The sequence below is a fragment of the Dissoconium aciculare genome (genome assembly GCF_010015565.1).
Source record: "Dissoconium aciculare CBS 342.82 unplaced genomic scaffold K489scaffold_9, whole genome shotgun sequence".
NCBI lineage: Eukaryota > Fungi > Ascomycota > Dothideomycetes > Mycosphaerellales > Dissoconiaceae > Dissoconium > Dissoconium aciculare.
In genome coordinates, this window is record NW_022984959.1 from 962186 (window position 1) to 977510 (window position 15325).

The 15325-nt window shown below is 56.2% G+C and overlaps 6 protein-coding genes across 6 annotated transcripts; 2 read left to right on the forward strand and 4 right to left on the reverse strand.

Annotated features, from left to right (window-relative positions):
• Positions 1-242: 242 nt before the first annotated feature.
• K489DRAFT_322594 (NAD(P)-binding protein) lies at positions 243-1106 on the forward strand (the record flags this gene model as incomplete). Its single annotated transcript, XM_033601638.1, has 1 exon — positions 243-1106. The coding sequence occupies one exon, from the start codon at positions 243-245 to the stop codon at positions 1104-1106; it is 864 nt and encodes a 287-aa protein (XP_033458281.1).
• Positions 1107-1709: 603 nt separating this feature from the next.
• Positions 1710-3635, reverse strand: K489DRAFT_322902 (Pentulose kinase; the record flags this gene model as incomplete). The annotated part of the gene is made up of 2 exons (XM_033601657.1): positions 1710-2768; positions 2838-3635. 2 exons carry the CDS (start codon positions 3633-3635, stop codon positions 1710-1712), a joined length of 1857 nt encoding a protein of 618 aa, XP_033458282.1.
• A 2244-nt stretch (positions 3636-5879) lies between these two features.
• Positions 5880-7072, reverse strand: K489DRAFT_306756 (uncharacterized protein; the record flags this gene model as incomplete). The annotated part of the gene is made up of 2 exons (XM_033600570.1): positions 5880-6946; positions 7024-7072. Coding segments are annotated over 2 exons (1116 nt in total), but the record flags the coding sequence as incomplete, so codon positions are not given.
• Positions 7073-9378: 2306 nt separating this feature from the next.
• Positions 9379-10201, reverse strand: K489DRAFT_270151 (uncharacterized protein). Its single transcript, XM_033600109.1, has one exon. It carries the CDS (start codon positions 10026-10028, stop codon positions 9447-9449), a length of 582 nt encoding a protein of 193 aa, XP_033458284.1. The 5' UTR covers positions 10029-10201; the 3' UTR covers positions 9379-9446.
• Positions 10202-11865: 1664 nt separating this feature from the next.
• K489DRAFT_372170 (uncharacterized protein) lies at positions 11866-12714 on the reverse strand (the record flags this gene model as incomplete). Its single annotated transcript, XM_033603312.1, has 1 exon — positions 11866-12714. The coding sequence occupies one exon, from the start codon at positions 12712-12714 to the stop codon at positions 11866-11868; it is 849 nt and encodes a 282-aa protein (XP_033458285.1).
• Positions 12715-14283: 1569 nt separating this feature from the next.
• K489DRAFT_411631 (uncharacterized protein) lies at positions 14284-15272 on the forward strand (the record flags this gene model as incomplete). The annotated part of the gene is made up of 2 exons (XM_033607825.1): positions 14284-14381; positions 14435-15272. The coding sequence occupies 2 exons, from the start codon at positions 14284-14286 to the stop codon at positions 15270-15272; spliced, it is 936 nt and encodes a 311-aa protein (XP_033458286.1).
• Between the last annotated feature and the right edge of the window lie 53 nt (positions 15273-15325).

Here is a 15325-nt window from a genome sequence, read left to right on the forward strand (position 1 = left end):
CTCGAGCTCCGATCTCATTGAACATGGGAATCGAACCGAGCCTTTCGAACGATCATCATAAGCAGCTGAACATCAAGTCTGTTGCTAGCGAGAAAAGGGGCATCAATACTCTCATCAGGACAAGGTCGCCCAAGATCGATCTGGGGTCAAAAGAAAGGACGATAGCAGATACTTAGCTGCTCCATGCTGGACGAGTACAACTATAAGTACACCTATAACCCAAGACTGCCCTCTCATCGACCATGACCGCCGCAATCTCTCCAAAGGCATTCATCATAACCGGCGCCGCCCGAGGCATCGGCCGAGGCCTTTCCCGTCTCCTGCTCCAAAAGGGCCACAGAGTCTTGCTCCTGGACTCCAACACCAGCGAACTCTCCCACACGGCCACCCTCCTCAGCCGCACCTTCACGCGCGGCACCAACTTCGAAATCCACCTCTGCAATCTCCGTTCATCCACCGAGATCACCACCGCCGTCTCCTCCGCAAAGAGCTTCTTCCCGGGCGGGAAACTCGACGTCCTGATCAACAACGCGGGCTACACCGCAGGCGTCGGCGGAGCCAAACTCGAAGACGACGAATTCCTGGAAGTGTGGAATGCCACGCTCGAGACGAACCTCACCGGGACGGTCCTCATGACGAGGGCTTGTCTGGGCATGCTCCGGCAGCCCCACACAGATGATGACAGCAGCGCTAGCAGCAACAGCAGCAGCAGTAGTATCATCAACATCTCCTCGACCCGCGCCCACCAGAGCGAAGCCCATAGCGAGTCCTACGCCGCGAGCAAAGCAGGCCTGCTAGGTCTCTCGCACGCGCTCAGCGTCAGTCTGAACGAATCGCCCTCGAAGAAGACGAGACGGATCCGGGTCAACACCATCCTGCCCGGATGGATCCACGTCGGCAATGAGAATTCCTCCGCGGATGAAAACGGGACGGCCTGGGAGGAGGGTCTGACGGAAGAGGATCACGCTTGGCATCTGACGGGGCGGGTGGGCAGAGTGGAGGATGTGCTCAGGGCGGTGGAGTACCTCGTCGATGCCGAGGGGGTTACGGGATCGGAGGTCGTGGTCGATGGAGGCGTCAGTCGGAGGATGGTGTATCCTGAGTGATGGCGTCGAGAAAATCACCACGCTGGCAACATAGTCCATGAGGGAGGTGTTGGTTGCAATGAGGTAGGATGTGAGAGGCGGGCGGAGAAACTGATACTGTAATAAGAAATGATGTGATATGGGTACCTCCATATGCAGCCGTCGATTCCAAAAACAGCGGCTCTGGCAAACAAACACTTCTCGTGTGGTTCCGTCTTCACACGACTTACTTGTTCTCCGTCATTGAATAATGACAAGATGTCGCCAGTTGATTCGAATATCCAAAATGTCACCGGAAGATCGAACTACCGAAATATCACCCGAGGATCCGCCAACATCGAGAATTCACAGTCATGCCCCACGGGAACCGCGTATATGGATTGAAGATCGCGGAGAAGATGCCAAGGCATGGAAAGGGAAAGGGAAGGAGATCCAATGGCGTTGGGAGGGATGCTCATGGGAAACCGGACGGAGTGATCAAAAGAGAAGAGAAGAGTGCCGTGGTTTCGACTCCGATTCCGATTTCGATTTCGTTCATTCGTTCATTCATCATTAAGGACTACACAAAAGAGAGGAAAAGAAGGGGATTCATCGACGAAAGAGAAGAGGGAAAGGTGCTCGCGTTCACCGCTCCCACCCCTGGACGACGGCGTCGATCTTCTCGCGGTAGACCTTCTGCTCGTGGCACTGCTTGAGGAAGACCTCGTACTTGGCGGCGAGGAGCTTGCGCTCGGCGTCGTCCTTGTCCGGGTAGACGGCGCGGCCGGGCTTGGACATCTTGTCCATGATCTCCCAGAGGGGTTGGGAGGTGCCGTCCTTGGGGTCGGTGGAGGCGGCCTTCGCGCCGAGCATGGCGGCGCCGTGGACGACGGCGGCGTGGACGTAGCGCGGGATCAGCACGGGCATGTTGCAGGCGTTGGCGATCAGGCTCATCAGCACCGGGTTCTGGCACTGGCTGCCGGACATGAAGATCGAGCTGAGCACGTGGCCGGCCGAGTTCATGGCCGAGACGATCTGGTGGGTCTGCAGCGCGATGAACTCCATGGTGCCGTAGTAGTGCAGGGCGAGGCCGTCGATGGACTTGTCCGAGGACAGGCCGATGCAGGAGCCACGCATGTCCGGGTCCGCGACGGGGGACCGGTTGCCGAAGAGGTCGCCGTAGAAGAAGAAGTGGCGGCCGAGGTAGGAGATGGCCGGCGCGTTCTGCTTCTCCATCATCTCGTTCAGGTGCTCGTTGAGGTAGTCGTAGATGTTGGCGTTGAAGGATTCCGCCACCGACATGGCTTCCTGGAAGGCCGGGTGGGTCTCGACGACGTGCTTGAGGAGCTCGCCCGTGGCGGACTGGCCTCCTTCGCCGACCCAGTAGCCGGGGATGAGGGCATCCCGGTATGGGCCCCACACGCCATTGACGAAGACGGGCTTCTCGGACATGGCGAGATGGCAGGTTGAGGTTCCCGCCACGGCGGCCAGACGGGTGAACGCCTGGGTGACGTGGTTGCGCGGGTTGGCGGAAGAGATGCTGTCACCGCGGAGGTGGACCTTGGCGCCCACGGTACCGATCCATCCGGCGTACGCATCGATGACACCGCTACCGATGGCGATACCCGGGACGAGACCCATGTCGTCGGCGGCCTTTTCGGAAAGAGTTCCAATCAGCTCGCCCGCTGTCAAGTATGTGCCGTTCTGTAGAAAATCGCATTAGTTCGTGCTTTTGGAAAAAAGAAATCACCCAAATGAAAAGATTGTCATTACCACGCCGTTGACTCCGCCCATACGCTTGAAGTTGTCCTCGCATAGATCCTCCAGACCGATCTCGGTCAGGAAATCCTCTTGCCAGCCCTTGACGCTGCCGTCGACCCCGACGGGGACATATCCCTGCTTGCAGACCACCGAGCAGAAACTCCTCGTCTCGCTGCCGGTGGCCATGTGGGTGAGCGCATCCGCCAGATCGTAGAACTTGCACTTGTCGAACAGCTCTTTCGGCATGTTGTTCTTCAACCACAGGACCTTGGGGATTTCCATCTCAATGCTCATCTGACCTCCGACATAGCGGAGCAGGTTGTGATCCGTCGCGTTGATCTTCTTGGTCTCCTCGACGGGTCGGTGGTCGAGCCAGAGGATGACGTTCCGGTCGTTGCCGTCAGCGTTGTTGAACTTCGGCCCCGTCACCGAGACGGGCTCATCGGTGTCGGTGTGGAAAACCGCCAGGGAGCAGGTGGCGTCGAAACCAATGCCGCGGACCGTGTTCGGGTCGATGTTGGCCTGGGTGACGGCGCGCTGGATAGACGTGCAAATGCAGCGCCAGATGTTGGTCGTGGACTGCTCGTACCAGCCCGTCTCGGGTTGCCACAGACCGATGTTCTCGCTGGCCAGACCGATGATGTCTCCCTTCTCGTTCATGATACAGGCTCGTGCGCTACCGGTTCCGACATCGATACCAATGTAGTGGTTCTTCTCAACGTTGAGCTCGTTGTGCGGGTCCACGGACATCTGCCGGGATTGCTGGCGCGATGGCCTGCGGTACGGCATGGAGGAGTGATGGGTCGACATGATGGCGGATGTGAGGGTGTTTCAAGTGGTCCTTGAAGAGTATGTGAGGCGCTCCTTTGAAGTTGCCTCAGCTGCGGGTTTGATTTGCTTGTGGCGGCACTCTATTTGCGCAGATTTTGAAAAGAAAAAAAAAGAGTAATTATGAAGACGGTGAGACCAGATATGATTTCCAGGTATGGGACCGACAATGGATCTTCTGAGGCTATCCTATCCAAAGCAAGTCTGGTGGAGGAGATTGGAGGAAGAGGAATGAGAAGGAAGAGAAGATGTACGGAAGTGATGTGAGGAGACAAAGAAGAGGTTGCGACGTGGATGGTGAACAGACAGTGAAGAAGTTATTAATAATGGTCTCGTCGAAGAGCCAAGCTCCCAATGGTTGAGACGAGCGTAACGAGAGAGGGAGACCTGGAGGAGAAGGAGGAAATTCGCCGCCCTCACCGCATATCACCAAGCAGCTGTAGCACTCCACTGCGGCGAACTGTACCCTTTTTCTCTCACACATACTGGTGGACGCTCTCACTTAACTCTTTCGAACGATGATCTACGTCGAAGCGTCTTGGGGGGGATCCACAATTCCCGCGTCGATGATAACACGGTCCACCACTACCGCACAGCGCAGCATACACTATAGAATGCGTGAAAGCCTCGTTTCGTTCATCAGCCCTGCCCGACACACGCCCGGGTAGCATGGCATCTCTCGTGTCTCTGGTGTCTCTCGTGTCTCTCCACGGGGTCTGAGAGGGTCTAATAACTAGTATGCGCGCGCTCGTTCTTCTTCTCCTCTAAGACATGTCCCGCACCAGATGCCGATCGCCTGGATTTGTCGTACTGTGTCGCCTCAGCTGTCCTCCGGGATTTGCCCTGCTGGATTTGCCCTGCTGGATTTGTCCTACTGGATCACAGTACAGCACACAGTACAGTACAGTATTGCTTCTCTCCTGCCCGACAAACTCGGAGATGACCCGTCGGCCATTGGAGTACAGTATGAGAGCGCCGTGATATAAACAACCACCGCCGCCGCCGCCACCTGGGCAAACAAACACACTCCGGAGGGCACTCGAAAAGGCAATAAGCCTTGGAATATATGCGGCTCTGCGAAAAAAGAAGAAGCTCTCTCGCGGATGCACAGTGCTACGTCATGGTGGGGAAGCGGTGGGTGGGAGACTTTCTCAGAGATGTTTCGCCGCCGCCGCCGTCGCGGGGGTGTCTGGGAGAAGACGGGTCCACGGGTGGTTGTGTGGTTAGGGTTTGGGTTGGGCCAAGCCCGGTGGGCTAGGGTTATTCCGCTCCTTCTCCCTGGACGCCCAGGTGGTAATGAAAACCACGACACCGTCCAGGACATTTCTCGGGTTACAGAGGATGGAGTCGACCGAGGATCTTAGACACGTGACGCACGGCCTGACTCGTACACTGCCACAAATCAAGGTCAACCCAGAGGAGGGAAAGAGGCACCCTTGAGACAAGATGACAGGCAGGACGTCAAGCTTCAGCATTCTCCGGAAGAGGGTGTCGCTGGAAAGGACAGAATGTCGAAACCCATGAGCTTTCATTCTTCGTTCGTCGGTGGGCCAATGAAGCCCGGCTATCATGCTTCCTCAAGGAACTCTATTATTCTAGTCTAAAACGCTCAAAATGTCATACAACGCAATGCAAACAGAGAGACACAAAACGGACCTCCTCCTCCCGTAACCATCATCATCGTCATCATGCATATCATCATCATGCATCACAGTCTCGTGGAAATCGCCATCACCGCCTCGAGGACGTCGACCAGGGATAATGGCCCCTCCTTGACACCGGCGATGAGTTCCAATCGAACACGCTCCGCGGGCCCGACGGGCTCTGCAACTCCCTCGCCTGGACCTCCCTCTCCTCGACGATCCTCGTGTCCAGGCAGATGTCCGTCATGCTGCTGGTGTCCGAGATGAGGGAGGATTTCGTCTTCGTGCGGACGTGATGTTTCTGCTTAAATGTTGAGAAGGTGGAGGAGGAGGTGGTGTTGGTGGAATCAGTGCTGGTGGAGGACCAGCTGCGGTTGTGGTGTGAGGGTGCAGGGCGCGTGAGACTGCTTCTGCCGCCTTCGTTGGAGGAGGCGGGTGGAAAGTCGGTGTGGCGGCGGGGCGGGGGCGGCATTTTGCTCGTCGGACGGCTGTGGCTGTTGGTCGGAGGGAAGGTATGTGAAGATCGGATGGCGGGCGCCCGCGCGGTGGCAGCTGCGGAGGAAGAAGGAGAGAAGAATGCGCGCCAGGCGACGAAGAGGGAAGGCGGGACGAGCAGCAAGAAGACGACGATGCCCACGAGCGAAAACAGGATGATGGCCGCGTCGGGGAGGGACTCCCGCACGATGATGCCGCCCATCAGGTGCGTGCACTGGAACTTGTCCGTCGGGTGCTGCATGATGCACAGGACCCACGGCACGACCTGCTGCGGGAAGGCCCGCAGGAACTGCTGCACGCGGTCGAGGAAGAAGATCAGGATGGAGAAGAGCGAGAGCTCGAGCAGGACGACGCTGACGAGGGCCATGCTCCGCCACTGTAGCACGCACACGGCGCGGATGCGCCGGTAGACGTTGGGGATGTAGTTCGAGCGGAGATCCTCAAGAGCGGAGCCGTTGGTCGTCGCCGTCTCCCCGCGCCGCGCGGTCGAGAGGTAGACGCGGGCGCAGTAGAGGAAGGTGCAGATCTGGAGGAGGAAGGCGGTGCCTCCGATGATCATCATCGGCGTCCAGAACACCAGCGAGTGTTCGTGGTTGAGGTAGCAGACGTTGCCGAAGCGATAACTCACGCCGCTGAGGTAGAGCGTCAAGTTCGCAAAGAGGATCGGGAGTCCCCAGGCTGCGACCTGCGCGCCCCAGAAGAAGCGCGCCCCGGGCACGACGTTCCAGCAGACTTGGAGATGCATGGAGATGGCTCGCACCAGGATCCAACTGAGCACCGAGAGCGTCCCGTCGATGACCAGAGCGCCCGTGACGAAACATGCCCTCGACGACCACATATCGTGCGGGGTGATGGGATCGTAGCATTGGCCCGATTTGCTCGCCAGCGGGATCACGAAGCCGATCGACATGGTGAGTGCTGCGGCCGTCAGGCAAATTCCGAGGTAATTGCTCCGATTCTGCGGCGGCAGGACGATTTGCGAGAAGAGGAGAAAGGTCAGGAGGACGATGCCCGCGACGTTCAGCCATTGCGATGCCGATATGGACTGCTTGAAGGTATCTGCGTAGACCCAATCCGTCGCTGGACAGGGCAGGCAACACTGTAAATCGCTCCCGTCGAAGTAGCCCTTTGGGTTACAATATCGACCCGGGAGATCTGGGAATCGCGAGTCGTCAGTGCACACGTTCGACGTCGACCTTTTGGATGCTTGGTCTGTTTTCCAGGTTACTTACAACCACCACCACTTGTGAAGTTCGCAGCATTGAAGAAAGGCGGTGGGCAGAAAGCAAGATCCGCCCTCAGAGTGAGGTTCGCCATGATGCAATGCAAACAGGGATATCGTGAGAGCGCAAGACGATCAAGAGAGGAATCCAAAAGGACGATCACCAACACAGAAACAGTATCGACAAATGCGAAAGCGACGACGACGAAGACGGGCAGCGACAACACAAACCACGAACGACAGTAGCGACAGCAGCAACGTCAGTACTCATGCGCCAGTAGAGTCCACCTTTCACTGGAACACACGACGATTACCTGTCCAGAAAAAAAGAACGCCGGTCTGGCGAGAGTGCTACACCCGCCGGTCTGAACGAGTAGTGAGAATAATCAGCCCCGTCTCATGATCCAGTCAGAGAGGGGCGCACTTGGAGGAGAGAAGGGAACACCTCGCATCCCGGACAAGTCCCGTCAAGCGAGAAGCCTGGGTCTTGCTTCCGGCATGTTTCGCTTTCGTCTCGAGTCCATCGTAGACCGGCCGGAACTTTTCGCGCTTGTCGCGAGGGCGACAGGGTCAAACAAAGACCATCTCGCGCGAGGTACGAAAAAAGAATTCTTGTACGGTTGGTCTCCCATCAGGTGAGGATTTGGAGGGGTTTTCTGGCCCCCGTCCGCGCGAACGTGGGCCTAGTTAGAGGGCGCCGAGGACTATTCGCCACCAACAATCGTTCAGTCATCCTTGCTGAATCCCGACCCGGGCGATAGAAGAAACCCGCGAGATATGCGCAGATGAGGCGAGGTGGTGATGACACGTGCGGGGACCGAGAGCGTATTGCTACATGGCGCGCGCCGAGGGAGGTTTGCACTGTTGTTCTTTACATTTCGCCGAGATAAGCAGCGAAGAACGTGATGGAGGGACGTGTGTTGGAGTTTCCTCATCTTACCTTTTTTTGCCCCCGTCGTGTGAGGAGCAGATATGTAAGACGGAAATAAGTCAGCATCTCGGGAAGACCGCCAAAGCCATCACAACGGCAATATTTGCATTAGTCGTGACGGTGACAGTAGCAAAGGCAGCAGCAGTAGCAGCCGCAACGTTGCGGCACGACATTGATCATCACCACCCACCTGCATGGGCTCTGGACGCACATAGCCGCCGAGTGCTCGCGATGCAACGCCCATGTAGGTTCGGACCGCGTCGTTTGAAACTTCCGCCGAGCAAGAAATTCCGCAGGCTTTGAGAGGCAAATGGCGAAGAAATCACACCATCGATGATGCATTATGGCTCATGGCCGTCCTGCCGTTGGGACTGCATTTCCTGTTGCTCGTTGTTGTCGTTCAGGGCGCACGAGGAGAGCGCGAATGGGCGGGAGCGGCACAGGACAGGAGCGGACGGGACGACAGAACCCAGGCCGGGTCCGTGGGCCCAGGTGGACTGAGCGGGCGACTGACGATGAGGATGAGGATGAGGAATGAGGCGGAGGAAGGGAAGAGGGAAGGGCATGGTCTGGGACGTGGATTGGCGCGCAGGGAGAGCGTGGTGAGTGCGTGATTGACTGGCTCCCGCGCGCCCTGGGACCCCGTTCGCGGACGCCAGCGCGGCGCAGTGCAGTAGGCGAAGCTTGACGAGTGATCCTCGCGACGCGAGAACACAAGATGGTGTGCGGTGATGGTGAATGGTGGGCTGGGTCGACAAGTGTGTTCGTTGCGGGAACTATTCGAGGCGCGTCTCGAGAGGTGGTGGTGGTGGTCGCGATGTTGGTCTCTCGTCGGAAGTTAGTTATATTTGTGGTCATTTCTGGTCGAATCCGGCCCAGATAGGGTAAGGATTCCCCATGTGGCGTGGAAGCTTACAGTGGTGAATTTGTTATATTTCTCACCTAAACAGGCAGGTGGTTGGCTGCACGTGGGCTGGTTGGTCTTACTGTTGCTGATGGCCATGGACCGGAAGGCTTACTACTATACAGCACAGTACTTTGACCCTGGCCTTCCGGGCGGAGAGGCATTGGTTGTCAGACAGAACAGTACCGTATATGTCGCGAAAATATGTATGGACATGTCCATGTACCCTGGAAGATCTGAGATCTGTCATCAAGATCAAGGACGACGAATGAATGATGAAGAAGAAGCAAGCGCCAGACGCAGGTTGAAGATTGGGGCTGTGTGTGTTTGGGTGCCAGGTGGATGGGGAACGGGCGAGAAGAAAGCGCAAGACCTGGGGGCCAAAGTGCCCACCCCTCCTCCTTCTCTCATCAACAGTGTCGGAGCCGCCGCCGCCGCCGTAGATGGTGGAGAATGATGTGAAGGGTGTGTTCTCCCAATTCTCTCGCCCTCCTCTTGGTAACATTTACTAGCTACCTGTACCTTGTCGCTTTCCCGATGCGGCTCTACTTTAGTTGGCATCGCACACCCTTTTTTTTTCTTCTCTCCCGCAACGAGGTCAATGCGAGCGACGGTTGGGCACGGAAAGGATCATGATGCTATTTATTGTCCCATAACACAAATGTCCGAGTGTCCTCCTGCTATCTGGCCGCAGCAAACGGCGGCAGCAATTGAGTTTTGCGAACGACAATTTCCCGGGGTCAGGGATCACATCCACACCAACATGTGCTGATTGTATACATGGAGACAGGCAGAGTGATGGGATGGAGGCAGAGAGGCAGAGAGAGAGGGTCAGAGCCAGAGTCAGAGCCGCACAGACAAGACCCGTCCAGATTGTATTCCTCATCCTCCTCCTCCATCTCCTCCACCAACAATACCCCTCCCCAGTCGCTGATTGTCCTCCGTTATTATTGCGATTGTCACCATCATGATCATCGCTGCAACGGTGTGCTGTGCCGCACTGGAGTGACACTGGAGTGACTGGACGATATGCGACCACCCGGCATTTCGGGAAGAATCTCCTATCGCTCCATCCACATTGATTGCAACGCGACCTGTCGTCGGGGAATACTTCGAACCCGTGGACGGCATGTAAATCACAGCAGGAGTCCCGCCCCCGTTCCCGTTGGTTATTGCCCATGCGTGCGCGTGCATTGCGTGCATTGCGTGCCTTGCCTGCCTGCTGTGCTGTGCGGTGGGCGTGCGCAATGCGCAATCGCGCAAGGGATTTCCAGGCAAAATAGGAATTACAGCACCCGCCACGCTGACAATCAGGCCTGGCCCGCCCGCCCGCGCATGCACGCACACGCTCTTTTTTCGAACCTGAAGATAGGGATTCGAGACGTCCTTCCACGAGCAGGCAATTGTGCGGAGCGTACACCGGTTCCCGTCTGTTGCCGTTGCTGCTCGAGCAAACGAGCGGGCCTCACTCGCAGCCACGGGCAGGCGAAAGGGAACGTCACGTCCTCAGTCAGAGGGATGTAGGATTACTCATGCATAGCTGCATGTCGCAAAGATAGATACATAGAGGAAGGAAGGAAGGAAGGGAGCGAGTGAGATCTCTCGCTTGCGCAGGTACAGTACAGGGAATTCAGGAATACTGTGCGTAATAATACTGTAATTTGCGATAGATTTCTATATGTAGATCGCCAGGCCGGCACACACACATACGCACCGCATACAGAGAAGAGTAGATAGCAGAGCAGGAGCAGCGATGGATACCGAGTTTTTGGGGGGCCAAAACGTCGCGAACTTTTCTCCCGCACCCTTTCCATCACCACCATGCAGAGTCAATCACACAACATGTAATAATAAACAGCATATGTGTGTATATATATACTTTTTTCTTCCTCGTCTTCGAAAAACGCCGCATTTCTCACAAACGGGTAAAACCACGCGCGGATCTTCTCGTAACGGAAACCGAGCGAACGTTGGGGGGACGTCCAGCGGGAGGTGGTGAGTGATGATGATGAATCCAGGCAGAGACGGCAAGTCTCGACGCCGGCCGGTGGGCTGTTGCACGCCGCATTCAGGTCCCCCATTGAAATTGGGAGGAGAGGTGGGGCCAACAATTCGGTTGGACGAACAAAATCCGAGGTGATAGACAGACACAGTAGTAGTAGTAACGAAGACGGCGACGACCTCCCTACCCACCACCGCCACCACGTTGGATGAATGAGTGGCGATGGTGGTTCCCTGCGGATCGCATTGCGAGGATCGGTCGCAACTCACGCGCACACCTACTGTATCCTGGAGACCCTGTGCCCTATGTCGCGTATTCTGCACTGTCCTGCGAAGTGATGATAAGAAAGTGTCTGAGTGCAGTACAGTGCAGCTGGAATGAATTGGAGTGTAAGCAGGCACGGTCGGTGGCAGGGACGGAAGGGAGGAAGGAAGGAATGGAATTTACGGGGGAATTGCGCACATTGACAAAGCGCGCAGCGTGCCATGCGCAATGCAATGCCCTGCAACGACGCGCGATTCTGAATGGGAAAGGAAGGGCAGGATTGGAAGGACATTGAGGTGATTGAAAGACACTGGGAGACAATTGGGTCAATCGATGAATGAATGTATGAGTGATCATGTTTGCGATTCCTCTTCCTGATAAAAGGAAAGGCTGCTTCTATAGTAGTATCTGTGTGTCGCCTCCGTCGAGGGCTCACAAAACACAAACGAGTAAATAAATCAAGGCCCAGCCAGTAGGGCTCTATAGAGATGTCGTGGTATACATGCAATGCACCGTTGTGGGTAAAAATCATGAACAATTGAAAGCCGCCCAACCATGAAGACCATTTCGTCTTCGCCAAAAACACCAACACCAAACCAGTAGTGCTCCACTCCCGAACCATGCGCCGTTTTTTGTGCCAAAGATAATAAGATTCAAGGAAATCCGTAACGACCGTGAGAGTCATCATGCCCGCCTCGCGTGCCTGACGCAGTGATAAAGCGAGCGTGGGTGCGAGAGATGGATGATGCGTTCATTGGAACCACATCGACTCGTCGCCTTGGGGGTATCGCCATTGGCTCATCTCGTCGAGGGTGCGCTCGAGGTTCTGTTGGCTGCAGGCAAAGGCGTGTCGCTCGCTGAGGATGCGCTGGTCGAGGCGGGAGAGTTCCTCGGCGACGGCGTTGCGCTCCTGCTCGAGGGTCTTGACGCGCGTCAAGGTCTGGTTGCGGTCGTGCTCCTGGCGCATCTTGGTCGCCTCGAGGTATGTGAAGTTATTGGCGATCATGGGCGTCTCGTTGGTCGCTTGCTCGCAGCCCTCGAAGAAAGGCGTCGACCACTCGAGCGGGGTGCAGAAGTTGAAGGGCTCGTCGGAGCATGAGGTGCCCATCGGTGATGTGCCGGAGAGGGAGGAGCGCGAGGAGGAGCTTGAGGAGAGAGCGGGCTGCTCGCAGGGGATCTCGGGGACAGGAGTGCGGGGGGCCTTCTTGCGGGATGCAGCGGGGAAGTCCATGCCGGTGCGTCTTTGTCCGTGACGGTGGATGGCGATGTGAGTGTTGAGGTGGTTGAGGCGGCCATAGGCTTTGTTGCAGCCGTCCCAGCCGCAGACGTATGGGCGGTGGATCTCCTCGTGGCGCTTTCGTCGGCGGTTGCTGTTGTTCCAGGTCTGAGTGTCGCGAGGGGAAGCAGAGGTGTCCGAAGCGGCACGCTCACTCGGGGAAGACTTTGGGTCAGGCGAGCTGGTCTTGGTGGAGCAGGCATCGACCTCGGAAGAAGGGAGGACGGTCTCGTACGATTCAAGCTCAAACTTGGGATCGGTGTCCTCAATGGAGGTAATGGAAGTGGAAGAGTAGTATTGGTCCATGGCAAAGAGAGAGTCCATGATGAAAGAATGCTCAGTGAATGGTTGTATTGCTCAGTGTAGTAGTGTTTGAGAGGTTTGAAACTTGTTGTGATTGAGCCTGTTGAAATGGCGGAGATGTCGCGGCTACTTGTAATGCCTCGCGCGCGAGGCATAACCATGGTGAACAGGCCGCATGTTTCAGAATCTTGATAGCACGCTTCCCAGGGCTAGGCCGTTGCATTGGCTCAAGTGTTGGCACTAGTCAAGATGCATGTCTGCAAACAGCATAACTCTGCGAGAGAGAAGAGTCGTCTCACGGTCCATGGCTGCTGACGCCACTCCAACCTTGGGTCCCGGACCCCGAAATAAACTTTGTGATGTGAGTGGAAATATCCCGACACCCTCGAGGTCAGACATGAGCACCGCCGCATTAGTCCCGCGCTCCTAAGCCACGGGATCTTGTTTCAAGATTGCACCAGCATTGGCCCTCAGTCTTGTTTTTTCCCCGACTGGCCTTATGCACGGCGATTGTCGATACAGCTACCAAAGGAAATCCATCGCTGATGGACCGCCAATGAGTGCCCAGAATGTTGCTGACTTCGGCCAAGGCGTGCTGCTTACTTGCGCCATTGCTACATGATACTTACATCCGCATACCATGACACGCATGAAGCTCACGAAGCTGCAGTTTCGGCCCCGCAATCAGATGCCACACACTCGATGCGAGATTTGATCGAGGTCCAATTGGTCGTCCCGTGTCACCATCGCGCACTCCAGTTTGCCTCGCCCATCCAGGCCGTGCCTCCTCCGAGTCTTGCCGCCGTGAAACCCGTCCGCGCGGCATCGATGTGGAAGTGATTGTCCGTCCAACATTTGTTAGGCGCGGAGAGTGATAACCAAAATGCCCGTGCGAGAAAGCAAAATGGCAGCAAAATACCTCCCGACCATGCTAGATGGATTATTTTTGGAAATCGACGCTATTGTCAGAGCCGCAGCAGACGGGACGGGAGCGGCCGCTTTTGGTGCAGAACCGGCGGGTACCTGGGTAGGTCGAATGTCAGGCCGCGCGGAACGAACCTTCTTTCGGACGAAAAGGCAGGCCTGCGTAAATCCGCATGGATGTCGAGTCGTGCAGTATCGACAATGTACTGCTGATGCGCATACAGTATCGCTCTGTCCCGCGTGCATCTGATGAGGCACAGCCCTATCTGGAGGAGATACAGCTTGGTGTGGCCGAGGGTTCGCCGTCTGCAATCCTAACGGCCTGCGTCTACTGCGCCTACGTGCCACAGGAAGTCAATGCACATGTCGAGGGAGTTCCATATCATCGGCTCAGTCATTGGTGTTTCGAAATGGACTGAGATACTGAGCGCGGGAATAACAACAACAACATGGCTCAACATCTCGTCCCGGATGAAACAGATAGTCAACGACATGTTGCCATCTGGCTTGTTGGAGAAAACCGGCTCGGTGGAATAGTCGATTGATCGAGATCAGGTTGTCAAAGTCGATAGCATCTCCGTATTCGTAGAAATGTCAATTTTGTAATTCTGTTCGCAGATCCTCATAGCAGTTTCCTTGTCAGAAGTTACAGCGAAATCCGAAGAGATGCCTTTCGTTCCAGGAGTGATCCCACCGCGGGTCGACAGCAGACAGCAACCCAAGAAGAGTGCTGCTGCCTCATTTGAAATCCATCGAGGATGGTGGTGAGCATGTTCGGAACGGCAAGACTACAGCGACGATCGCTAACGACTCGCAGGGAATCACCAACAGGTGCGGTGAATGCACCACTCCCTCTACCTCGACCCACAGCTCTCGATGCCAAGGTCCAGAAACATCCCGCTCGCAGCTCTAGCTACCAAGCTTCAAGTCTCGCCCTAGAGACCATGACCGGAGGCCTCACGAAGCCAAAGCGCAAATTTACCCGATGCAAAACCGGCTGCTTGACATGCCGTGCTCGACGGAAGAAATGTGACGAGACCAAACCGATTTGCAATAATTGCGAACGCCTCGGGTTGGTCTGCAAGGCAGCTTGGTCATCGACGGCCGCCGAGACACAACCGGCCCCATTACCTGCCAACCTCGAACGCCCGCTGCCCTCCATCCCGCACATCGCCTCATTCGATGAGACCGTCCGCATTTATCTCCCGGTGGATTTGAAAATCGATTCGAACGTCAAGAAGAGCCGCAGATACGGCTCGCCTTATTTTCCGCTCGGACCGGTGAAAGGCCAGCTGCAAAAAGAGCAAGACAGAAATTCACTGCGCATTCAGCTGGCGACGCCAGTGGCGGACAACCGACTCACAGCGCTGGAGTGGCCGTACAATGCATCGGAGATCCAGCAGACCCCACCATTGCTGCAAGCGGGTCACACATCCTCTTCGAGCTCCTCGTTATCGGGGTCATCGTGGGGAAAGACTCGACGGACCAACGGTGTCAGCGAAGACGACAACGCCAGCTACTATTCTCAGAGCACCATGTACTCCATCAGCGACACGGCTGCATCGGAGAAGGTTGCGGAAATTATGACCATCAAGCCTGCTGGGAAAGCAACAGTGATCCAGATCTCGGAATTGCTTACCACAAATGCGGCTTGAAGGAAGACCAACATGTGCGCGTGGTTGTTATTAGGATTGCATTGATCTATTTT

Excerpts from the sequence above, each read along its gene's own strand:
- K489DRAFT_270151 (XM_033600109.1), bottom strand. The coding sequence starts at position 10,028 with ATGGGCAATAACCAACGGGAACGGGGGCGGGACTCCTGCTGTGATTTA.